Source organism: Biomphalaria glabrata, chromosome 18 (assembly GCF_947242115.1).
Source record: "Biomphalaria glabrata chromosome 18, xgBioGlab47.1, whole genome shotgun sequence".
NCBI classification, from domain to species: domain Eukaryota; kingdom Metazoa; phylum Mollusca; class Gastropoda; family Planorbidae; genus Biomphalaria; species Biomphalaria glabrata.
The window spans coordinates 16,662,086-16,688,265 of record NC_074728.1 but is presented as its reverse complement, the minus strand read 5'-3'; the positions used below and the strand labels follow the sequence as shown (position 1 = coordinate 16,688,265).

At 36.0% G+C, this 26,180-nt stretch overlaps 1 protein-coding gene across 4 annotated transcripts in view; it reads right to left on the bottom strand.

Moving 5' to 3' along the window:
• LOC106062124 (uncharacterized) overlaps positions 1 to 26,180 on the bottom strand; it is a 60,026-nt gene that overhangs the window by 13,118 nt on the left and 20,728 nt on the right. For 2 of the 4 annotated variants that reach the window (XM_056017856.1, XM_056017854.1), the window contains exons 13-22: positions 23,604 to 23,717; positions 20,444 to 20,633; positions 17,780 to 17,879; positions 13,487 to 13,537; positions 11,270 to 11,342; positions 7,361 to 7,458; positions 5,183 to 5,252; positions 3,620 to 3,720; positions 1,960 to 1,998; positions 1,089 to 1,181 (exon numbers count right to left, since the gene is read on the bottom strand). In XM_056017856.1, the coding sequence (XP_055873831.1) occupies positions 1,089 to 1,181; positions 1,960 to 1,998; positions 3,620 to 3,720; positions 5,183 to 5,252; positions 7,361 to 7,458; positions 11,270 to 11,342; positions 13,487 to 13,537; positions 17,780 to 17,879; positions 20,444 to 20,633; positions 23,604 to 23,717 (929 nt within the window). The remainder of the gene's footprint in view (positions 1 to 1,088; positions 1,182 to 1,959; positions 1,999 to 3,619; positions 3,721 to 5,182; positions 5,253 to 7,360; positions 7,459 to 11,269; positions 11,343 to 13,486; positions 13,538 to 17,779; positions 17,880 to 20,443; positions 20,634 to 23,603; positions 23,718 to 26,180) is intronic. The other 2 variants (XM_056017855.1, XM_056017857.1) reach the window with 2 other exon arrangements.

Genomic DNA, 26,180 nt, shown 5'->3' with positions numbered 1-26,180 from the left:
TAATACTATCTTTGTGCAGTCTCAAAAGAAAAAAAAAGAAACTTGCTACGTCACTGGTGGTGACGTCATAAATCACTTCAACGGATATAAATCTTTTTGTACTGCCATCATGTGCCATTGAAAGAAATCTAGTTTTTTCCAGTTCTGGCGTCAACAGAATTGAAAGCGGTCTGTCGAGGTTGATTAGGTTTATTTATTTACAGATTCAGTTGATTCGTTTAGTTTCTATTGCTAGTTTGTCTCAACAAATGTATTTATGTGATTTTAATATTGCCATTCTTTCGGATGTTTATTAGCTCAGTGTTGATTAAAGCATTGTTATCTGATAGGGTGTATAGTAACTACCAATGATACACTCAATTACGACGCAGCTTGACATCATAGCATTAGCCAAGATAAACTTCAGCTATAAAAGAGATTTGTTTCCTTCAGGCTGACGATATCTTCCTTTTTATTTTTGTCTTACTAGTTTGCTTAGAGAATGTACACACTAGCTCCACTTAGCGCCACATGTGTACTACACTGGAATCGATGACGTCATTCATGTTGGAAGCTAGACACATTGTTTTTGTTTCCTTCAGAATTGACTTCAGTTAAATAATAAGTGTATTTTATCATGAGACGTTATAAAAATTCTGGCTTAAAATCGGAATATTGCTTAGTGGGAAAGCGTGGTCGAGAGGCTAAATACGCTTGAACTTGGCTTGGCTACCTATGAAGGGGGCTCGACACCCGACTCGGGTAGAGTTTTGTTTACTGAGCGCCTAAAGGCGAGGAAAAACTTTCTCCCAGATACCGCCCCCCCCCCACTGGGCCACAAATGAGATTGGACCAAAGCGCTCTGAGCATGCTATAAGCATGAAAGTAGCGCTATATAAAAGTTATAATATATTTATTTATATTTAAAAAAAACACACAAATAAATAATTTTAAAATAAAACTGGTCTCCGTTATATTAAGAAAAGCAAGAAAATCAAAGATGTATTTTTATAGCGTTCTGCGCTAGCATTCGTCTTCTTGAATCGAGACATGTTTGCTTCTATTCAAGTCAACCACTATAGCAGCTTAAAGCAGTATAAGATACATACCAGAAGTAGTAATTTCCACTAGGCCTGGCGTAGTTATCTTGGTTGGTTGTGTTGTAGAAACTGGGCTCAGATTGGTGGTTTTTATGGTTGCTTCTTGCAATTTTCAGGAAAAAAAGTGATATTTATTAAAGTTTTGAAGTAATTTGTATCTGAATCATTAAATAATAATAAACTATTTCATGGAAGCAATCCTATCAGTCAAGAATGAACGGAAAGTCTTCTGAACAATGCTGTTCTAAAGTGTACTGGCGGCATTTCTCATCTGACTAAAACATTTGTTTGAACTTAACATTTCTTAACAGCCACAGGAGGCCTTTAACAGCCACAGGAGGCCTTTAACAGCCACAGGAGACCTTTAACAGCCACAGGAGGCCTTTAACGGCCACACTATCGCAATGCCATTAGCTAGACGTTTCTGTGGCCTAAACTGAACTATTCTAAAGTGATGGGGCGTTTCATTCTAATCAAACAGGAATTAACTTTGAAGATTTAAAGTTGTAGTGTTCTATAGATCCTTATGAAATAGAACCATGTCTGCAGTAAATAATGTTAGTTATATTCTAAATTGTACTTTTATAGATATACTTTTATATAAATATTAATACCTGCTGGCACTATAGATTGAAAAATTAAAAACAATAATTAGTTGAAATGTTAATATTACTTGTGTACATTGGTAGCAATATATAAATACGTTGAATTAAATAGTTTTAAGTCAATTAAATCAGATAATTACATTTTTAATCAGCAATAATTATTATATTTTGTATGCGCATTATATCTGTAGATATACTGAGAATGGTCTACTTTGTAGGAACAGCTTACCTGCAGTAAAAAAGCGACTTATTCGTTAGGAGATGGAGGTACGTACCTTTCGTCTTTTTGGTGGTCGTTGTAGAAGCTTGAGAAACTAGTTCACATTCAAACAAGAGATAAAGTTTTACTTCTTTAGTATCTAGGATTGGATTTGCTCTAACAAACAATACCTAACAATTGACTGTGTTTAAAAAAGCTATGGTTATGCATTTATGTGCATTAAAGATTTTTATAAATGCATATTTGTTTAAGTACATTGTGGTAAAAGAATTGAAAAGCAAAAAAAAAGTTTATCTCTTGGTGTGTTTATTCTATTACTAATGATATCCCTTCTTGTTGAGTTGACTAATATCAGTTGAAAAGACAGTGTGAATTGTCAGAACTAGACACTGATTAAAGTTTTCAATGGACTCTTAAGTTGTTGATCTGAAGAAGATGAAAAAGCGAATCGGGAAATCAGGATGACAGAAAGAGTGAATTGGACTTTTTTGTATCTTTTACTTAATGGTCAAACTGACTACAATCTCATTTGAAACAACAAGAGTAGAACTGTGTTCGTGACAGTCATTGTGGGGAAGCATTAGCTATTCATTTCTTTCAATGTTGACAATAATTAAGAGAAGCTAACTTCTTTGTTGTACAAAGCTGAAACAACATGTAGGAGCCTCACAAGTTCCCTTTCTCTTTTTGTTCAGGCCTTGGGTTCCATGCGGTATGCATCTGTTTTTTAATTACCAACAGTAACCTGGCGTGTGGTCAGTTGAGTTTACAGAGTGTATAGAAAATACAATAAACGTGCATATGTGTATCCTGCGGGACCAAGTCAAACAAATAACGTTTGGGCCACGAGGCCTTCATCAGCTACAAAACAAACACACAAAAAAAGACGAACAATTAACACAAAATAGGCGTAATTGAAATTGTCTGTCCGATTTTGTTCTATATCGAGGCAGAAAACAAACTTATTTACATGTCAGGCACCCTCCAACCTCACGGGATCAACAACCAACACAACTTTATTTAAATCAGATGGGCACTAACACTACACTCTTTTTCCTTTCATTACTGCCTGACATCTACGCCCCCTTCCAATTTCCAGCGCGTTTACACCAGCGTAGCTCATTTCTTTTCTCCCTCGATAGAGAACAACATCGAACAGATAAGTTCACTAAAGCCTATACCAGTGTTTGCGAACTATTTTTTCTTAATGAAACACTTCGCACATTCTGATTATTTAACGGAACACTTCGCAGATTCTGTGTATTTAACGAAACACTTCGCACATTCTGTGTATTTAACGAAACACTTTGCACATTCTGAGTGTTTAACGGAACACTTCGCACATTCTGAGTATTTAACGAAACACTTTGCACATTCTGTGTATTTGTTATAGAGGTAACTTCACGTTGTGGCTACTCTAGTCATTGATTCCAGAACACTTATTTAGGCCTCATGGAACACTAGGGCTCTGCGGAACACAGTTTGGAAAATACTGATCTATACAATATTCAAGTTAATACTTCGATACCATATTCAATCTGAAATGTCGATACCTTATTCAATGTGAAATATCGATACATTATTCAAGCTGAAATATCGATACATTATTCAATGCGAAATATCGATACATTATTCAATGTGAAATATCGATACATTATTCAAGCTGAAATAGACACTATTAAAAAGCTTGTTTTGATACTAGAGACAACGCAGACCTGTTGTACAGCCTTTGGTACATCCTGTGTTCATCCCGAACTGTTCAGTTATTCCAGTACAATTTCGGCCATTATTTTGTGGTGCTGGATTGTCACATTTTCTGTTGAAGTAAAGGGTTAGGGTTCAGATTACTTCAGATCTTAGGCAAAGCAGACCACTGAACACAAAGCACCATTGCACATCTTAAGGGTTTATATTTAGACCGGGAGAGCTCGATAGAATCATATTTAAACCATCTGAGCGAGATGACGACTGGCTTTAAGCTGTATATGTCGCCTAAACAAATTCGAAAGTGAATATTTTCAAGGTGGTCATATTTTTTAACAAATAACTTGCTGAAGTAAAATAAGACTAAGACTAAGACTAAGACTGCTTTATTGATCCTTACGGAAATTTGTTGTGATTACTAAGACTCGTTTCTCATATAAAGACAACACAACAGAAAAATACACATAAATACAACAGACAACATAAAGACTTCATTCAGCGACTACACACAGGTATCTTGGTGCATTTCATGTTCCCTGATCAATGAGTGGCGGTGATAGAGTCTGACCGAGTGAGGTACGAACAAGTTTTTTTGTACCGCTCCGTTCTTGTTTTGATTGACAGCAGTCGCCCACTTCGCGTCGACCTGGCGTAGTTCTGATGGAGTGGGTGGCCGTTGTCTTCCAAGATTTTTTCGATTTTTCTTAGGCTAACCCTAACCCTAACCCTAACCCAAATCTGGCTTGAATTAAGGTTGTCTTTTCCTTTACTGACTTTAGTGTGGAGCCTCTTCCCACCTGGTGTCCACTGAGACTTCATACATCAGCAGTGACATCTTTGTGGAGACAGCTTGACGCCCAATGCGCCAAACGGCGCGAGAGGATCCAAGTCTAAGTAAACTAAGCCTGTGGTGTGCTAAGCGCTACAGGCTGTCGTCTTTTTAGTCCCGATTCGAATCCTGCCCATAATTATGTCCAGCTGGGGGGGGGGGGGAAGCTAGGTTGCCACTTAACAGGTCAAATACGACAATCGGTTAAGATTGACTTTAAAGACAGGACAGACAAGAAAGTAAATTTTCAAAATCTCATCTGTAAAGTGTTTATAGTTAAAATCATGAGAAAAAAACAGAAATCCCAATTTTACTTTGACTGAAACCTGAAGTATGCAATGAACATTGAAAAAATAAAAAGAAGATTTTAACATTAAGTGTTTCAGTTTCGATCAGTCCTGTAATTAAATGTTTAATAGATCTAGACTAGCAATAATAAACTGTGCGATTAGAAATATTTGTACCAATTGTATTTGTTAAGCACAATTTCAGCTTTTAACTTTCTCACTAAGCTATGATCCTATCACTTGTCTCTATGCGCTGTGATCTTATCACTTGTCTCTTTCGGATGTTTATTAGCTCAATCCTTTTGTTGTTTTGTTGTTTGTTTGCTTTTATCAAAATTTCCCCGCTGCGGGGAGAGGGATTTTTATTTGAGTGGGGGGGAGGAGGAGCATTAAACACCGAATAACCCTTATCCTGTGCCACACAAATAAATCTATATACTTGTTACTATTGTTGTCACCTGGTTCGTTTCATAAACTGGCACCTTTCTTGGCACGTCCATGGTTGCCACTCACTCCAGGCACCGTGAACTGCCAAAGACAATGGAATGAACAAAAATCAATTCATGTATTGAAGTTATGATAGTGACCTGTTCATGAAAGAAAGACAAGTAACACAATATACTCGCTGGTATACACTAGTAGACCCTAATGCCACTAAGCTAAGTCTTTCATCTAACGACCTTCAAATTCTAGCATTGGAGACCATTAATACCTTCAAGCCCAGTGCTATTTTTTGCATACACTGGTGGGTCGGCATCGATAGATTCTGGAAAAGCAGGCAATGGAGCCTACATTGACTTTCTTGGCTCTCACTCAGTCAAAAACTTTGGACCATGTGGTAGTGTTTGCAGTTTCGATGCGGAGACCATGACAGTCTGTGAAGCCTTAAAAGTCATTGACTCTCAACTCGGCGAGGGACATTTAAGGGCAACACAGATTGTTGTGGTCACTGACTCAAAATCTGTACTACAAGCTTTGCAAAGCCCCGGACCATGGCCCCTCAATATCGACACTGTCATCATGGCTTCACACAACATAAAACGCTATGGCTTTCCTGTAATAATGCAGTGGGTACTAAGTCACATAAGTGTGACTGGCAACACTATTGCAGACTCCTTGGCCCGCCAGGGAGGGCAAATTCCATCCACTAAACAGGCTGTAAGCTTTCATCAAGCCCTGGCTATAATTCAAAAAACAGAAATGGAAACGTGGTTTGAGTGCTGGGACAAGTCCCAAATACCCCATGGAGTCTGGGAGCGCATGAGGCGCCCTGACCGCACTTCCCCGTGGTGGAGACTGTCCAGGCCTGAGCAAGCTATTATAGCACAGTGCAGGACAGGCCATTGTCCTGTTGGCTCATATTTCTCACGGCTATGGCCAAATTTCGATTCACGGTGCCCCCTCTGAGGGGAAGAAGAGGAAACTGTGCCTCATATTCTGTTTGACTGCCCCAGACTTGCTGATCTCCGTCTCGACAGGTCTGGGAAACCAAAAATTCTCGACCTGTATGGCGACGTGTATGCACTACGCAAGACAGCAGGGTTTCTGTCCAGGGCTTTTGCAAGAGAGGATTTAAGCCTCTCAAGCCCTCGCTCAAATGGAGTTTGATGATGATGATGATGATACAATTCCTGTCTAAAGGTTAAACAAGGGTAGCGACCATTAAACCGTGAGGTCTTGCCATATACGTGGCGCTCGGCGATCAGGTTCACCCTTTGTTCACATTTGTGGCTTTCTATATTACTTTTATGTTCTACACAATGTTCAACTTTGTGTCTCTCTAGACCACAATATATTCTACTCAATATTCAAATTTGTGGCTGTTTAGCCTACTTTTATGTTCTACACAATGTTCACATTTATGACACTCTAGACTACTTTTATATTCTACACAATAATCACATTTGTGGCTTTCTATATTACTTTTATGTTCTACACAATGTTCACATTTATGACACTCTAGCCTACTTTTAGATTCTACACAATAATCACAGTTGTGGCTCTCTAGATAAATTTTGTGTTCTACACAATGTTCACATTTGTGGCTCTCTAGATAAATTTTGTGTTCTACACAATATTCACATTTGTGGCTCTCTAGATAAATTTTGTGTTCTACACAATGTTCACATTTGTGGCTCTCTAGATAAATTTTGTGTTCTACACAATGTTCACATTTGTGGCTCTCTAGATAACTTTTATGTTCTACACAATGTTCACATTTGTGGCTCTCTAGATAAATTTTGTGTTCTACACAATGTTCACATTTGTGGCTCTCTAGATAACTTTTATGTTCTACACAATGTTCACATTTGTGGCTCTCTAGATAAATTTTGTGTTCTACACAATGTTCACATTTGTGGCTCTCTAGATAAATTTTGTGTTCTACATAATGTTCACATTTGTGGCTCTCTAGATAAATTTTGTGTTCTACACAATGTTCACATTTGTGGCTCTCTAGATAACTTTTATGTTCTACATAATGTTCACATTTGTGGCTCTCTAGATAAATTTTGTGTTCTACACAATGTGCACATTTGTGGCTCTCTAGATAACTTTTATGTTCTACACGATGTTTGAGCTGACCTCCCCTCTCGTTTCATTTGCCTGATTGTGGTATGAATGAAACTGATATTTACCCATGTTACAAATACTGAAACAGTCACCATTCCGCTGGTCAAGTTTTGAGCCCAAACAGTTGTGACCGCCTCTGATGGGCAACGGCTTGATACACTGCCTGACGGAAGAAATTTTACTTTTTTTTTTGACAAAAACATTTAACTGATGTAAAACAAAAAAGAAAAAAATAACAATGCAATTTGTTTAGAAAGTTATGTTCAAATGCAAAGGCGAATATAATCGCCAGCGTTTTCTACGTTAATTGACATGTAACAATTCCATCTGACCAGTTTAAATTGTATTAAATGTTTAGGCCTCTTATTTAATAGTTAAAAATGACCAACCTCTTACATAAGAGTCAAAGGTTATCTACCTATTAGATAGTCAAAAATTATCTACCAATAGATAGTCAGAGATTTTCTACCTATTAGATAATCTAAGTTCATCTACATATTACATTATCAAAGATTATCTACCTATTCGATAGTAAACGATTATCTACCTATTCGATAGTAAAAGATTATCTACCTATTCGATAGTAAAAGATTATCTACCTATTCGATAGTAAAAGATTATCTACCTATTCGATAGTAAAAGATTATCTACCTATTCGATAGTAAAAGATTATCTACCTATTCGATAGTAAAAGATTATCTACCTATTCGATAGTAAAAGATTATCTACCTATTCGATAGTAAAAGATTATCTACCTATTCGATAGTAAAAGATTATCTACCTATTCGATAGTAAAAGATTATCTACCTATTCGATAGTAAAAGAGTATCTACCTATTGGATAGTAAAAGATTATCTACCTATTGGATAGTAAAAGAGTATCTACCTATTCGATAGTAAAAGAGTATCTACCTATTGGATAGTAAAAGAGTATCTACCTATTGGATAGTAAAAGAGTATCTACCTATTGGATAGTAAAAGAGTATCTACCTATTGGATAGTAAAAGAGTATCTACCTATTGGATAGTAAAAGAGTATCTACCTATTGGATAGTAAAAGAGTATCTACCTATTGGATAGTAAAAGAGTATCTACCTATTGGATAGTAAAAGAGTATCTACCTATTGGATAGTAAAAGAGTATCTACCTATTCGATAGTAAAAGAGTATCTACCTATTGGATAGTAAAAGAGTATCTACCTATTGGATAGTAAAAGAGTATCTACCTATTGGATAGTAAAAGAGTATCTACCTATTGGATAGTAAAAGAGTATCTACCTATTGGATAGTAAAAGAGTATCTACCTATTGGATAGTAAAAGAGTATCTACCTATTGGATAGTAAAAGAGTATCTACCTATTCGATAGTAAAAGAGTATCTACCTATTGGATAGTAAAAGAGTATCTACCTATTGGATAGTAAAAGATTATCTACCTATTGGATAGTAAAAGAGTATCTCCCTCTTGGATAGTAAAAGAGTATCTACCTATTCGATAGTAAAAGAGTATCTACCTATTGGATAGTAAAAGATTATCTACCTATTGGATAGTAAAAGATTATCTACCTATTGGATAGTAAAAGAGTATCTACCTATTGGATAGTAAAAGAGTATCTACCTATTGGATAGTAAAAGAGTATCTACCTATTGGATAGTAAAAGAGTATCTACCTATTGGATAGTAAAAGAGTATCTACCTATTCGATAGTAAAAGAGTATCTACCTATTGGATAGTAAAAGAGTATCTACCTATTGGATAGTAAAAGAGTATCTACCTATTGGATAGTAAAAGAGTATCTACCTATTGGATAGTAAAAGAGTATCTACCTATTGGATAGTAAAAGAGTATCTACCTATTGGATAGTAAAAGAGTATCTACCTATTGGATAGTAAAAGAGTATCTACCTATTGGATAGTAAAAGAGTATCTACCTATTGGATAGTAAAAGAGTATCTACCTATTGGATAGTAAAAGAGTATCTACCTATTGGATAGTAAAAGAGTATCTACCTATTGGATAGTAAAAGAGTATCTACCTATTGGATAGTAAAAGAGTATCTACCTATTGGATAGTAAAAGAGTATCTACCTATTGGATAGTAAAAGAGTATCTACCTATTGGATAGTAAAAGAGTATCTACCTATTGGATAGTAAAAGAGTATCTACCTATTGGATAGTAAAAGAGTATCTACCTATTGGATAGTAAAAGAGTATCTACCTATTGGATAGTAAAAGAGTATCTACCTATTGAATAGTAAAAGAGTATCTACCTATTGGATAGTAAAAGAGTATCTACCTATTGGATAGTAAAAGAGTATCTACCTATTGGATAGTAAAAGAGTATCTACCTATTGGATAGTAAAAGAGTATCTACCTATTGGATAGTAAAAGAGTATCTACCTATTGGATAGTAAAAGAGTATCTACCTATTGGATAGTAAAAGAGTATCTACCTATTGGATAGTAAAAGAGTATCTACCTATTGGATAGTAAAAGAGTATCTACCTATTGGATAGTAAAAGAGTATCTACCTATTGGATAGTAAAAGAATACTATTGGATAGTAAAAGAGTATCTACCTATTGGATAGTAAAAGAGTATCTACCTATTGGATAGTAAAAGAGTATCTACCTATTGGATAGTAAAAGAGTATCTACCTATTGGATAGTAAAAGAGTATCTACCTATTCGATAGTAAAAGAGTATCTACCTATTGGATAGTAAAAGAGTATCTACCTATTGGATAGTAAAAGAGTATCTACCTATTCGATAGTAAAAGAGTATCTACCTATTCGATAGTAAAAGAGTATCTACCTATTGGATAGTAAAAGAGTATCTACCTATTGGATAGTAAAAGAGTATCTACCTATTCGATAGTACAAGATTATCTACCTATTCGATAGTAAAAGAGTATCTACCTATTCGATAGTAAAAGATTATCTACCTATTGGATAGTAAAAGAGTATCTACCTATTGGATAGTAAAAGAGTATCTACCTATTGGATAGTAAAAGAGTATCTACCTATTGGATAGTAAAAGAGTATCTACCTATTGGATAGTAAAAGAGTATCTACCTATTCGATAGTAAAAGAGTATCTACCTATTGGATAGTAAAAGAGTATCTACCTATTGGATAGTAAAAGAGTATCTACCTATTGGATAGTAAAAGAGTATCTACCTATTGGATAGTAAAAGAGTATCTACCTATTGGATAGTAAAAGAGTATCTACCTATTGGATAGTAAAAGAGTATCTACCTATTGGATAGTAAAAGAGTATCTACCTATTGGATAGTAAAAGAGTATCTACCTATTGGATAGTAAAAGAGTATCTACCTATTGGATAGTAAAAGAGTATCTACCTATTGGATAGTAAAAGAGTATCTACCTATTGGATAGTAAAAGAGTATCTACCTATTGGATAGTAAAAGAGTATCTACCTATTGGATAGTAAAAGAGTATCTACCTATTGGATAGTAAAAGAGTATCTACCTATTGGATAGTAAAAGAGTATCTACCTATTGGATAGTAAAAGAGTATCTACCTATTGGATAGTAAAAGAGTATCTACCTATTGGATAGTAAAAGAGTATCTACCTATTGGATAGTAAAAGAGTATCTACCTATTGGATAGTAAAAGAGTATCTACCTATTGGATAGTAAAAGAGTATCTACCTATTGGATAGTAAAAGAGTATCTACCTATTGGATAGTAAAAGAGTATCTACCTATTGGATAGTAAAAGAGTATCTACCTATTGGATAGTAAAAGAGTATCTACCTATTGGATAGTAAAAGAGTATCTACCTATTCGATAGTAAAAGAGTATCTACCTATTCGATAGTAAAAGAGTATCTACCTATTGGATAGTAAAAGAGTATCTACCTATTGGATAGTAAAAGAGTATCTACCTATTGGATAGTAAAAGAGTATCTACCTATTCGATAGTAAAAGAGTATCTACCTATTCGATAGTAAAAGAGTATCTACCTGTTGCGAAATTTGACAGTAGCGTTACAATGTGTGCACCACCAAGGGAGCCATTCACCCCACGAGCCATTTCCTTTCAAAAGAGAAAAGCAACAAAATAATTATTTAATTATAAAATGATCTGACGGACAGATGGTCAGACAAACAGCACAAAAACATGTGTGACTTTCCCTATGGAGTTGCTGAAATAAGTCGATGCATGAAATAAAGATGGATGGAATGAAACGCAGAGGAAGGACGAATCAAACAGATGGATGAATGCAGGGCCGGCCTTAGGGCACTTTTGCACTTTTATAGCCCCCTCGCTTACACTAGTTGTAAATTATTAAATTAAACCTTTTTAAAATATCCTGAAAACTCATAAAAATGCCCTTAAAAATATACAAAATTGTAATTTTGGGGTGCTATTCAAGATGTAAAATGCCAATCCTACTCGATTAAAAAAAGGCAATGCCAGCTTTCGTTTAATAAAAATAGGCTAATAAGGCGAATTTTAACCAACAGAAGAAGTTCCAATACTTTATTTATTGTAATAGTCCGTGGAATGTAAATATGGATCTAAATCTATTTCGATCTCTTAAAAAAATCAAAAGCTATATTTTGCTAATTGATAGTAAATCTAAAAGGCAGATCTGAATGCTTATCAACTTATTGTAGATGGCTCGTAAAGTTAATTTGACCGTGATTTTGTACTTAGTAAAGTTTGAAACAAAATGCAAAAAAAAAATATTAATTTTCACTTATTATCCGTATCCCTTTCCAGACTAGGCCCGCGCAATCCGTTTCGCATAGTGACCCGTAATCTGTAAGACCAGACCTGGATGAATGGAGTGAACTGACGGACAGGTGGTCAGACAAACAGCATAAAACCATTAGCAACTTTGCATATGGAGTAGCTGAAATGAGTTGATCCATGAAATAAAGATGGATGGAATGACACGCAGAGGAAGTGTGACCAACTGTTTGAGCTCACTCAAGGTATCACTCAGGTCTAAGCATTTCATTCATTTATTTACACGCTATTAATCATCAATTTTACTAATTTAGCCAATCAAGAGCTAAAACATCACCACCACCCCTCCAATCCAACCCCTACCTCCCTAGGCTCCGTCGTCGCATTTACTATCCCCACCTTGACACGTGCCACACTAGACTCCTGACAAGGGTACACTCCCCCTATCCCTTGACCCCCCCCCCTTTTCGAGAGCGACTGGTCACTCCAAAGAGTGTAATCCATCTTGCCCCGACCTCCTCCACTCATCTTCCCCTCTCGTCCTCTGACCACCTGGGCAGAAGACAAAGGGACGCGAGCCGACCGATTTCAATTCGCGCCTTCGCGCAATGTCTATCGCCCGGAAACGTTCATCACGGTCAAGCGGGGATCTCTTTGTCGAAAGACGCCAGATAGTCTGGCCACATTCGCGGCCACACCCCACTCTCCACGTGTATATGGACAAATTTTATCGTCCGATTTCATTCTTACTGGTCAGCTGACAGTGAGCGCATCGGTCTCTTGCTTGAGCTCCACATATTTTCATCCCCTAATTCTTACACTTTGGATTGGTGCTTTTATTTATAGGCAACACCCGCCTGAAGTCTTAGCAACCTAACGCTGATACCAGATTTGTTGGCACCAGATCTGTAGATATCAGTCCTACTCATGATTCAAGTGTCCAAGTAACAACGCTAGCCACAGACTCGTCACTGGCTTGACTGAATGGTAGACGCAGCTTAACTCTGCAGCCATACATCGTTGGACTGCACCCGGAGCCTGGATCCACTACGCCAGCCCACCAGCAGACAGCGGCCGTACCAGCCACACCCGTCTCATCAGTGCAGCATCGAACCAAAAGCTAATGACACTCAGACCACTTGGTTCTAATATCTGATGATGATAGTCCTATATATGTAAATACGCTAGATCCCATCATAGCATCTGTACAGCATTTCACCTTTTTAATTATCTTTTGTATAATAAACTGTACATAGTTTTACATCTAAATATAGTATTTGTTGTCTGCATTATAACGCTGTGCCTGTAGATTATATATGCAAGTGTGGGTTCTCAAATCATAAAATCCCCTAGACACCTCAAACGGCCAAAACTTTAATCCACCTTGTCACAAGAAGGACGAATCAAACAGATGAATGAATGGAAATAATTGTGTGCAGTACATTGATAACTAGATAGATTGGATGGCTAAACTTATATCTTACTAGGTGGGGGGTGTATTAGGTCCTCGTCAATTTCGCCATCTTCATCATCATCTAGAATCAAACAATGTGGATGTAAATACAATAGTTATACAACTGTTTAGTTGGCATGATCGTTTAGGTTACAAAACTTCTTATTAAAATACCTCTATTCAACTCAAAACATCATAGAACCTGGACATGGACGTGCTGGATCTCAAAAATGACTCTAATGAATGTCCCAGAAATGTAACAGTTGGTGTAAAAAAGAATTACAAGCTCGTTGGCCGCACATTGAAAGCTTTAGTTTGATCGTTATCATTTGTCAAAGTAAAAAAAAGAAATAAATTTTAATTTGGCTATAGAACTAGATCTAGATCCAACATCGGTTTTGAAAGGATTATCGCGTACTAAAAAGGACTGTCGCTTTCGCAAATTTCCGAATTTAAGAGTTCAAGTTTTAAGAGTTTAATAAATTAATGTTCAGGAAAATTTTGCGCATCGTCTTCTAAGTCTAGATTTAAAGGCCTATTAATGGAATTATTCAATAAAAAGACATGGAGTAGTCAGCCGTAGTTTACCGATAACTGGGTTATCTGAGCTTTGCCTATTATTTTTTATGTACATCTAATATTGATTACATCTAGATTCTAGATCTAGATCTTAAGAGTTCTAAATCAGAGGTGTAAATCTAGATCTGGTTCTAAATGTCTATATAATGAAAGTGCCAATAAATAATTCAAAAATTGTCAAAGTAGCTCGTTGAGACGGTACCAGGGTACGAGTTTCATACCCGACTTGTAAAAACATGTATAATAATTTCTTCTATATGTTTAATTTTATTGTAAGTGTCTAATGGAGATATTGTCTTTTTAAAAGTATTTTTTATGTCTATCTTGTTGATAGAAATTGAGTGTTGCTTTCCCCCATATTTAAAGATACAATCCAATGTTATGTCCTTTCAATCTAATCTCATGTCCTTTCAATCCAATGTTATGTCCTTTCAATCCAATCTTATGTCCTTTCATTCCTTTCAATCCAATGTTATGTCCTTTCAATCCAATCGTATGTCCTTTCAATCCAATGTTATGTCCTTTCAATCCAATGTTATGTCCTTTCAATCCAATCGTATGTCCTTTCAATCCAATGTTATGTCCTTTCAATCTAATGTTATGTCCTTTCAATCCAATCGTATGTCCTTTCAATCCAATGTTATGTCCTTTCAATCCAATGTTGTGTCCTTTCAATCCAATCGTATGTCCTTTCAATCCAATGTTATGTCCTTTCAATCCAATGTTATGTCCTTTCAATCCAATCGTATGCCCTTTCAATCCAATGTTATGTCCTTTCAATCCAATGTTATGTCCTTTCAATCCAATGTTATGTCCTTTCAATCCAATCTTATGTCCTTTCAATCCAATCTTATGTCCTTTCAATCCAATCTTATGTCCTTTCAATCCAATCTTACGTCCTTTCAATCCAATCTTATGTCCTTTTAATCCAATCTTATGTCCTTTCAATCCAATCTTATGTCCTTTCAATCCAATCTTATGTACTTTCAATCCAATCTTATGTTCTTTCAATCCAATCTTATGTCCTTTCAATCCAATGTTATGTCCTTTCAATCCAATCTTATGTCCTTTCAATCCAATCTTATGTTCTTTCAATCCAATCTTATGTCCTTTCAATCCAATCTTATGTTCTTTCAATCCAATCTTATGTCCTTTCAATCCAATCTTATGTCTTTTTAATCCAATCTTATGTCCTTTCAATCCAATCTCATGTCCTTTCAATCCAATCTTATGTCCTTTCAATCCAATCTTATGTCCTTTTGTACAAGACGATAGCTTTCTATTCAAAAGTTGCCCTGAAATCACACTAGAGGCTGATGTGCATATGAAGAAAATTGAACTCGACTATTGTCTGTAGGAAGACATGGATAAGAAGTCATGTATTTTTTCTTTGACAGTTTCTGTTATCAGCTAGTAACTCTACATTGGTTAAGGAATCAGAAAGTTGGAACCTGGACTCTGGACACAGATCTTGAAAAAAGCTCTAACGATTTCTCTAGAAATTCGACAGTTTATGTATACTTGGGTAAAAAAATACTAACTGGCAACACAAGGAAAACTCTGGTTTGACCGTTTTAATTTCTCAAAATATAATCATCTTAAAAATTAAGTCTGATTTGGAGATATAGACGATCTATATCTTGAACACAAGTCAGTGGAAATTGTCACCAAAAAGTTAAACAAATACAGGAATATTTTGCGCACCGTCTAATGCAGAAATCTGATCTAGACTATTGTCTTTTTATGTTTGCGGATCTAAAACCTACATCACCAAGCTATAATCTTGTATAACCTTATGTCTAGATCCAGTTTTCTAGTTTACACTACAGTCTTTTTATGTTTCTAAGTCTATATCATCGAACACAACAAAATGTATCTGTCTTTCATTAGCTTTAGCAAAGTAATCGCTCCTTAAAGGACTAGGAACAACATAACAAAATATTGTTTTTAAAACGCCAAAATGAACGAGTCAATGTTTGTCTCTTACTTTCACTCAATCAAATAGAAACACGCATGGGGCTATTCCTTTATACTAATAAAAGAATCGTCAGTGCTACAGAAGGAAACTAATGGTAAAATGTGTTCATTCACTCATTTACCTTCATGCTTCTTAATTAATAAATACTAAGGAATGCCTTGTCATAGGGGGCCTAGCGCCTGGCATCCGAACCTGGGCTCCTGGGTTTAAATCTCGGATTATGGGTTTCTGTATTTTTAGGGCGCCACTGAGTCTTCCCAACTCTAATGGGTACCTGACTTTTAGCTGGTGAAAGTAAAAGCGGTTGGTTTTTTGCGTCGTCCACATGGCGCCACTGGCGTATGTAGGGTGGGGGTAGGAGGGGTCCAAATTTGATAATCGTCCGGGTTCTCACTGAAGGGGGGCCCCCAAATAAGTGTCCAATTTTTTTTTCTAATTATATATTAAGCCACTGCCATGTTATCATCCTATTCATGTCGTTATGTAAATTAGTGACCATGTTTAGACTTAAATATATAGTAAGTACATTATCTCATGTCAAGATGTCGAGTGTCAAAATACAGGAACCCCTAAAAAGGACAAACCCCAGTGCCCCAAAATCCTTTGCTACGCCACTGCATGACACCCAGCTCGTTAACCGTTGTCCAAAGAAACAGATGACCTTAACATCATCAGCCCTATTGATCGCAAAGGTCTAAAAAGGGAACTTTCTTTTTTTTATCTCTTATCAACCTAGTTGTTTTTTGTTTGCCTGTTTCCAAGCTACTTCATGCTCTGGTCCACATACTCATAGGGGAGAGTGAGTACTTGGGAAAAACATTTTGTGAAGCCTCGGCTAACACAAGTGACGTCGAGTTAAATCTCGACTTTCAAATTTCCTAGTCTCCATCGATCTGGAGATGGATAGGTCACACCCTTTGCAAGCCTGCATCCAACATAACAAGGCAAGCCCTAACCTGGAAAACACCAAGGAAAAAGGAAGAGAAGGAAGACGGCCCACGAATTCATGGCGCCGCAATTTGGAAGCATATGCCGGGCAAGACGTGGGAAACCACAGGCATACATGAGAAGATTATTCTCCATCGATATATCACCTAGATATGTCCCCTCGATACATCCCCACGATATAACACCTTGATATTATCACTTCGATTATATCCCGTCTATACATCCCCTCGATATATCACCTCGATATACCCCCTTGATACATCCCCTCAATATATCACCTCGATACATCCCCTCGATATATCCCCTCGATATATCACCTTGATATTATCACTTCGATCATATCCCCTCGATACATCCCCTCGATATATCACCTTGATATTATCACTTCGATTATATCCCCTCGATACATCCCCTCGATATATCCCCTCGATATATCCCCTCGATACATCCCATCGATATATCACCTTGATATTATACCTACGATTATATCCCCTCGATACATCCCCTCGATATATCCCCTCGATATATCACCTTGATATTATCACTTCGATTATATCCCCTCGATATATCCCCTCGATATATCACCTTGATATTATCACTTCGATTATATCACCTCGAGCACTACTACCTCAGTTAATTGAGCAAGTGGTTTATACCAGTCAGAAAATCAGTCCTAAAAACGAACATCATTTCAACATTCAATTTCAATTAGTTATTAGCTTTACGTCTGTGTGTGTGTGTTTGCGTGTGTATATGTGTGTGTGTTTTGTGTGAGTGTGTGCGCGTGTGCGTGTACTTGACGTGACAGGGTAACATTACCTTTTCCGTTGTTTCGTTCCTCGTTCACGTTCCCATCACAATCATTGTCTTCAAAGTCTCCACGTCTGTTCTTCTGCACCTTCAAAGTGCACTGACCTATCTAGCAGTCCAAGGGAGCATTTCCCAAAAGTCAAATAAATAAAATGGGCTTTTAAAAAAAAAAAGTCTTTTGGAAAGAAAAAAGCTTAATTAATGATTAATTAATTCTGTTTCGATAGCAGTAAGAACCTTCAGACTTCTAATTAAAATATATTTTCTAATGTTTAAAACCAATTATTATTTAATAGAATGTGGAAGAATGTCTGTCACACTGGCGTTCAAATGGAGCAAAGCAAAAGTATTTTGTTCTTAAGGATGGCCAGAACTCGAATGACAAAGTAGTGAGTGGAAGGGAGCTCTTATAATAGGGACCGTTTCAAGATTTATATTAATCTCTTTATTCATATTTATATATATATATATATTAATTATTATAATTTTTCAAACTATATAAAAGTGTAGCACCGTAAATACTTTTCTCCCTAGCCAGAGAGGGTATCAGCTAGTACCAATTAAATATTGTTGTTTTGTTTTTTTTACGAAGCGATGTGCCCACTATAATATTATATAATAAACTAAATATCCATAAATGTTGCAAGAACATTAGAATGACTGACTATATACAAAACTTAACTCTGTGTGTGTGCGTAGGTGTGTGTGTGCGTGTGTGTGTGCAGACACTACGGATGTAGTAATATGTCTAGAAAATATATGCGTATTCTGAGAACTATAGCTGTCTAAGAGCATCAGACGTAGCACGAAGCAATTTTATTAGAACAAGTTTTACGTCTCACGATGTCTGGACTAGGAAAGCTTACTTCTAAACTTGAGCTATTGATATATAAGGGCATGACAGCCATCTATTAAATCATCTTTTGGTATAAATTTGCGCACCTTTTAAATCTTAATCCTAAGTGGTGCTCAGTAACAATTCTTCACTGGTTGAATGTTTAACAATTCTCCACTGGTTTGATGTTTAACAATTCTCCACTGGTTGAATGTTTAACAATTCTCCAGTGGTTGAATGTTTAACAATTCTCCACTGGTTGGATGTTTAACAATTTTCCACTGGTTGAATGTTTAACAATTCTCCACTGGTTGAATGTTTAACAATTCTCCACTGGTTGAATGTTTAACAATTCTCCACTGGTTGGATGTTTAACAATTCTCCACTGGTTGAATGTTTAACAATTCTCCACTGGTTGAATGTTTAACAATTCTCCACTGGTTGAATGTTTAACAATTCTCCACTGGTTGGATGTTTAACTATTCTCCACTGGTTGGATGTTTAAGTTAACGTTAAGTTTGAAACTGTAGTATTTTTTAACGAATTTGAAAATATTAGAATCTCTATTCCTTTTATTGTGACATGGTAGATTTGTGTTGCGATCCTCTGAAGAGATGAAAGTATTGAGTCTTGAATTTCCGCCTTGTAAATGATCGATTCTAATTGGTAGCCTTTGGATGCCTCAGTTGTGTGTGTGTGTGTGTTTAACTAGAGTTAAGTTTTTTTTTTTATTGTTACAAGTGTAACCCACTATCAAATCCTTGATTATAATTTGGTTTTCGAGAGGGGTTCTAATTGGATGCTTATAACACTTTTTTTTTCGTAAAAACAATTCAACTACAATGGTTTAGTTCTGATTAACACTATGAGATTCAGATCAAAGCTTGGCTGATATTTTTTGTATGTTTTAAAGCTTTTAAAGCATCTCCACCATCTGGCTCATGGAGATCCTAAGGGTCCGCTGGCCAGATAGAATCACCGTGTCAAAGAACAATCAACAACCCTTTGAAAAAGGTCAACCTCTAGAGATGATGGTGATAGATAGATCAAACACCACAAGAAAAGATCTCACATGAAACTGTCAAGGAAAGAAGAAGAGAGAATGGACCAGAAATTCATGGTGCCGAGTTAGGACGCAGACCCCAAGCAGATGGAGAAGGCAGCATTTTCTTATCTTATATAATATAGACGTTACTTCAAAAAAGCAGATGATTACGTCCTACGCGTCATGCATTTAGTAATGCCTATTAACCAATAACTTAAATTCTGTCAAGTCACTGGTTTTCCTGACTAGCTCAGGCTACCCATTCAATGCTCTAATAGCACTAGGGAAGAAGGAGTATTTGTACAAATGTGTCCTAGCATATGGGATGTGGAATGTGCGGTCATCTTTGTGTCTTTCAGAGTATTTTATTAAATTTTGTTTTTGTATTTGAAGATTATGGTTCAGTGCTTTATGCATAATTGCTACTTTACTTTTGAGTCTTCTGTCCTGAAGGCTTTTTAAATTTAGTGATTTTACTAAAGGTGTTTTTCTAGTCAAATGTGAATATTCGTTTGTTATGAATCTCACTGCTCTATTTTGTGTCTGTTCTAGTTTCTTAATGTTTTCTTGAGTTGTGGGGTCCCAAACGGAGAATGCCTATTCTATTATTGGCCTAACCAAGGTTAAATAACATTTTAGTTTTATGTTCTTATTTGATGTATAGAAATTCCTTTTAATAGACCCTAATGCTTTGTTACCCTCGGCTTCCGAACCTGAGGTACTGGGTTCGTAACATCTAAGACATAATTGCTTGGAACGGAGGAAACAAAGTAACCTTTCAAGACAAACTTACATCGCTAATGTTAGTAGAGATGAAGCCAGCAGGATACATGTAGCTAGTTTTTTCCCCTATGCCATACAGATAAACACCGAATTTGGCAGATCTGTTGCTGTAAAACTCATGATAGCCTGTTTCAATCTTCAGCTCTGCTACCTGCCACTTCCCGCTAAGGTTAATCTCGGAGTAGTTGCCTCCTACTACACTGCAAGATATCGTTTCAGTGATCAATAATAATAATAATAATAATAATAATCTTTATTATCCGTAAGGAAATTTGTCTTACAATTTGTGCATTACACCAAACAAAAAACATTATAACTATAGAAACCAAAGTGTACATTCACACCAGACTCACTCATAATTTACATGTGACAAAGTTTATATCAGATTGTTCTTATTTAATGATTTGATTGCCAGATGAACAAAAGAGTGTTTGTGTCTGTTTGTCTTTGCTATCGGTGTCTTGTATCTCGTTTGTGATGGTAAAATCACAAAATCCTGACACAAAGGGTGATTCTTTATTTCGAGGATCTTGTTAGCTTTTTTTATAGATGTTTGTCTCAAACAACTGCCCAAATGGGGTTTGTTTTTTGCCAATGATTTTGCCAGCAGCATTTAGGATTCTATAAAGTTTATTTTTATTTTTAATGCTCAGATTGCCATACCAGGCAGTGATATTGAAACTTAAAATATTGCGGATGTGAGCGTGATAAAACATTGCCAAGGCCTTTTCGCTAACATTAAACGAGGACAGTTTTCTTAGTAATTGTAATCTTTGCTGCATTTTTTGCTGATATAATCAGTACTTGCAGTAAAATTGAGTTTCTTGTCTAGGATAGTACCAAATGATTGACACCTCAACGTGGGATCATCCTATTGGATGAAATCTTAGTTTCTTGACAACCTCAGCTATAGTCCTTATCATTTGATTCCTTTTTTCCTTATTTACTTTTAAACGTTCGTTTTGATAAATAACCAATTTTTTTTTTATTATCTAAGGCTCAAAGAGAAAACAAAAAGACTCAGTTAAAAAGTTAAACATATTTGGTACAAGTGTTTTGTTCAGATTGTGCTTTTACAATTATAGGAAAAAAAAACTAATAACAAAGGAGCATAGCATGTATTTGGAGGATATAAAATGTATTTGGAGGGTTTAAAATGTATTTGGAATGTATAAAATGTATTTGGAGGGTTTAAAATGTATTTGGAATGTATAAAATGTATTTAGAGGGTATAAAATGTATTTGGAATGTATAAAATGTATTAGGAGGGTTTAAAATGTATTTGGAATGTATAAAATGTATTTGGAGGGTAAAAAATGTAGTTGGAATGTATAAAATGTATTTGGAGGGTATAAAATGTATTTGGAATGTATAAAATGTATTTGGAGGGTATAAAATGTATTTGGAATGTATAAAATGTATTTGGAGGGTTTAAAATGTATTTTGAATGTATAAAATGTATTTGGAGGGTATAAAATGTATTTGGAATGTATAAAATGTATTTGGAAGGTTTAAAATGTATTTGGAATGTATAAAATGTATTTGGAGGGTATAAAATGTATTTGGAATGTATAAAAATGTATTTGGAGGGTTTAAAATGTATTTGGAATGTATAAAATGTATTTGGAGGGTTTAAAATGTATTTGGAATGTATAAAATGAATTTGGAATGTATAAAATGTATTTGGAGGGTTTAAAATGTATTTGGAGGGCTTAAAATGTATTTGAAATGTATAAAATGTATTTGGAGGGTATAAAATGTATTTGGAATGTATAAAATGTATTTGGAGGGTTTAAAATGTATTTGGAATGTATAAAATGTATTTAGAGGGTTTAAAATGTATTTGGAAGGTATAAAATGTATTTGGAGGGTTTAAAATGTATTTGGAATGTATAAAATGTATTTGGAGGGTTTAAAGGAGCGCACAGAGAGATTGGCACAGGGAGATTGGCACAGAGAGATTGGCACAGAGAGATTGGCACAGGGAGATTGGCACAGGGAGATTGGCACAGGGAGATTGGCACAGGGAGATTGGCACAGGGAGATTGGCACAGAGAGATTGGCACAGGGAGATTGGCACAGGGAGATTGGCACAGGGAGATTGGCACAGGGAGATTGGCAAAAAGACCTTCGGTGATGATAGAAGTGACTGCCAATTATGTACTCGCAGAAAGAACTAGTGCTCTAAAAATCAATCGACGGCGTTCTGAAAATAATTTCCAAACATGTGCTCAGAAGTCACCGGTAAGAAGTATGGGATTAATAATCGACCGATAGGTTAAGTGGGGGCGCGGTGGCTGAGTGGTTAAGCGCTCGGCTTAACCTGAGGTACTGAGTTTGAGTCTAGTTGAAGGCTGGGATTTCGAATTTCAGGATTTTTAGGGCGTCCCTGAGTCCACCCAACTCTAATGGGTACCTGACTTTAGTTGGGGAAAGTAAAAGACACCCTGCTCGTAAACCGTTGGCCATAGAAACAGATGACCTTAACATCATCTGCCCCATAGATCGCAAGATCTGAAAGAGGAATCTCTTAACTTTTACGTTATTTTAAGTGACCAAAAATCAATCTGTCCGTGGTAGATCCTTAGAAATCAGCAGTTTAGGACTTTGAAGGTATTTTACAAACAGGCGGTGGGTAAACGTATGGAACTACAGATCTAGTAATATTGACTCAGGCTGTAACGGATGAAGTAATATTGACTCCGGCTGTAACGGATGAAGTAATATTGAGGCTGTAACGGATGAAGTAATATTGACTCAGGCTGTAACGGATGAAGTAATATTGACTCAGGCTGTAACGGATGAAGTAATATTGAGGCTGTAACGGATGAAGTAATATTGACTCATGCTGTAACGGATGAAGTAATATTGACTCAGGCTGTAACGGATGAAGTAATATTGACTCAGGCTGTAACGGATGAAGTAATATTGAGGCTGTAACGGATGAAGTAATATTGACTCAGGCTGTAACGGATGAAGTAATATTGACTCAGGCTGTAACGGATGAAGTAATATTGACTCAGACTGTAACGGATGAAGTAATATTGACTCAGGCTGTAACGGATGAAGTAATATTGACTCAGACTGTAACGGATGAAGTAATATTGACTCAGGCTGTAACGGATGAAGTAATATTGACTCAGGCTGTAACGGATGAAACAAGATTTTACCTCGGTAATAGTTTCCCGTCCAATGTCAAGCCGTTGTTTACATCCTCGCTCTTGCACACGTAACACATGAAATGCTCGATGGCTACTTTCAAGATGAGTCGCGAGTCCGGCGTTCTTGTTGTGGCAGAAGAAACAAAAAGAAAATATAAAATAATACTTTAAAAAAAGACAAAAGCTGATATAATGCGTATCAATTAGTTTGGATCAGTGTAATAGATCTAGAGTACTAGACTAACAACAATAAATCTGTGCGATTAGAAATATTTTTACCAATGGACTTCATTCACCAATCGTAAACAAACAACATTTAGCCACGTGATTCTATATATCTTCTATACAAATTATGTGATTCATAGTGGCTGTCACGTGATACGTATTTTTTCATTGTTTTATCAATATTATGACGTGGCTAAAGTGTTTATTTACGATTGGTGAATGAGGTCCATTGTTTTATTTTGTTTTTTTTTTGGTTAGCACATTGTCATGCTATTAGTTTTCTCAATAGGCTATGATCTTAAAACTTGTCTGGACCAGTTTTATAGCTACACTAGTCGACCGGCGGCGTAGAATACGCCGCTACTTTGGAAGGCAGGCCTTAGGCCACTGCAATCTATGTGACCGCAGTGAGCCCCGCACTTTCATAGGACCCGCGCTAATTCTAGGTGTATAAATTGTTAAATTAAATCATATTATAACGTATAACAGATTTCCCGCGGCCTCCTGATTTACAAGGAGCTCCTGGAAATTTAAATTGCAAAATATAATTTTAAAAAGTCCTGAAAATATCCGGAAATTATTTAAAATCTTTTCAAAACTCATACAAATCTCCCGAAATTAAAAAAAATGACATTTTGGGTTTCATTTAATATAGAAAACGCCAATCCAATCAAATCCCTTGCGCGATTAAGAAAAACGGCATTATGCAATACCCGTAATAGTGGAATCTATTGAAAGAAGCTTCTCGCGCCTCAAACTAATAAAGAATTACTTGAGGTCAACAATTCTCGTAGATAGATTGAAACAGTTGGTAATTCTTCCTATTGAGCGTGATCTATGTAGGAAACAAAATTTTTATGATATAATGTATGACTTTGCTACACGCAAGGCTCGTAAAGTAATTCTGTATGTAGTAAAGAATGAATCAAATGCAAAGACGAATATATTTTCTAATACAAACTCTTAATTTTTACTTATTATCCGTATTCCTACCCAAACTTGGCCCCGCGAAATCCGTTTCGCATAGGGCCCAACAATGGATAAGTCCGCCCTGCTATTTAGTGACGGATGAATACAGAGTAGATTTCTTGTTCCTCTCCACCCCCCTCCCCCACTCGTTTTTCGCCGCTAAATTTACGTGAGGTAGAAATTTAAAAAAGAGAGATCTTTCTTGGTCACAACGGTTAAGTGAGGCCCTGCTATTTAGTGACGGGTGAATATTACTTGTTCTCCCCCCCCCCTTTCTCTTTATTTTTGGGGGGGGGGGGTAAATCTAGTCCAACTTGCAGGAAAAAAAAAGAGTGATCTTTCCTTTACTTCTTGTCCAAATTCTTTGAGCCATGAAGAGAATTATATATAGATAGATATTGTTAGTTTCAAACGTTAAAGCGACGACTTATTTCTCTCTACAAAGTATAAAGGGACTTATACCATCACATAATCAAGTACAATTTCTCTCCCTTGTTCGATACCCAAAAAAGTAATGTATTGCCAATATTTTATTAACTGACTGGTTACTTTGTTTATTGATTGTAAAAGAAAATAATTTTGCACAAATTTCAACTCGGTAATTTATGTCAGAAACAACAGAAACAACGCTTGTACACGAGGAGACGCGCGATCTAGAGGAAGCTTTTTGTTTGGTGTTGTTGGTATTATATCTGGAAAAACAACAACATTGTAGACTGATCATTTTGTGAGGACATTTAAGTCTAAATTCTAGGTATCACAAAAAAAAAGTGGTTTTGCAATGACGGCCATATTATTTCATGGTTTTGATTTCCACGGAAATCAATAAAAAGAATACTTACAAAGAATATAAAGTTTTCTCATTTTAAATGTATGGATCAGAAATTGTGAACTTGTGCTGAATGTAGACTTCAGAAAAAGAAGAAATATGTTGTTGTTGTTGTTTGTTTTTTGTTGTTGTTGTTGTTTTTTTGTAGGTTTTGTTTTGTGAAAAACAAATCACAGAATTCTTAGCAGCCATTCTGATTTAGATAACATAATAACATACGCTGTTCTAGTGTATAAATTCCCATGTATATGTTCCACACGAAGTCTCTTTCAATTAAGAGACGACTCATTACGAAAGTCTTCTCGTTGACTCTCCACATTAACTAAAAGCTTTATTTATACAACAAAATTAATTTGATATAACGACTTTACTTCTTGTTAACTTCTTAGGCTGTCAAACTTTTTGTTAACAAGCTTATATCAAGTCATTCCACCTGTCTAACTTTTTGTTTACAAGCTTATATCAAGTCATTCCACCTGTCTAACTTTTTGTTTACAAGCTTATATCAAGTCATTCCACCTGTCTAACTTTTTGTTTACAAGCTTATATCAAGTCATTCCACC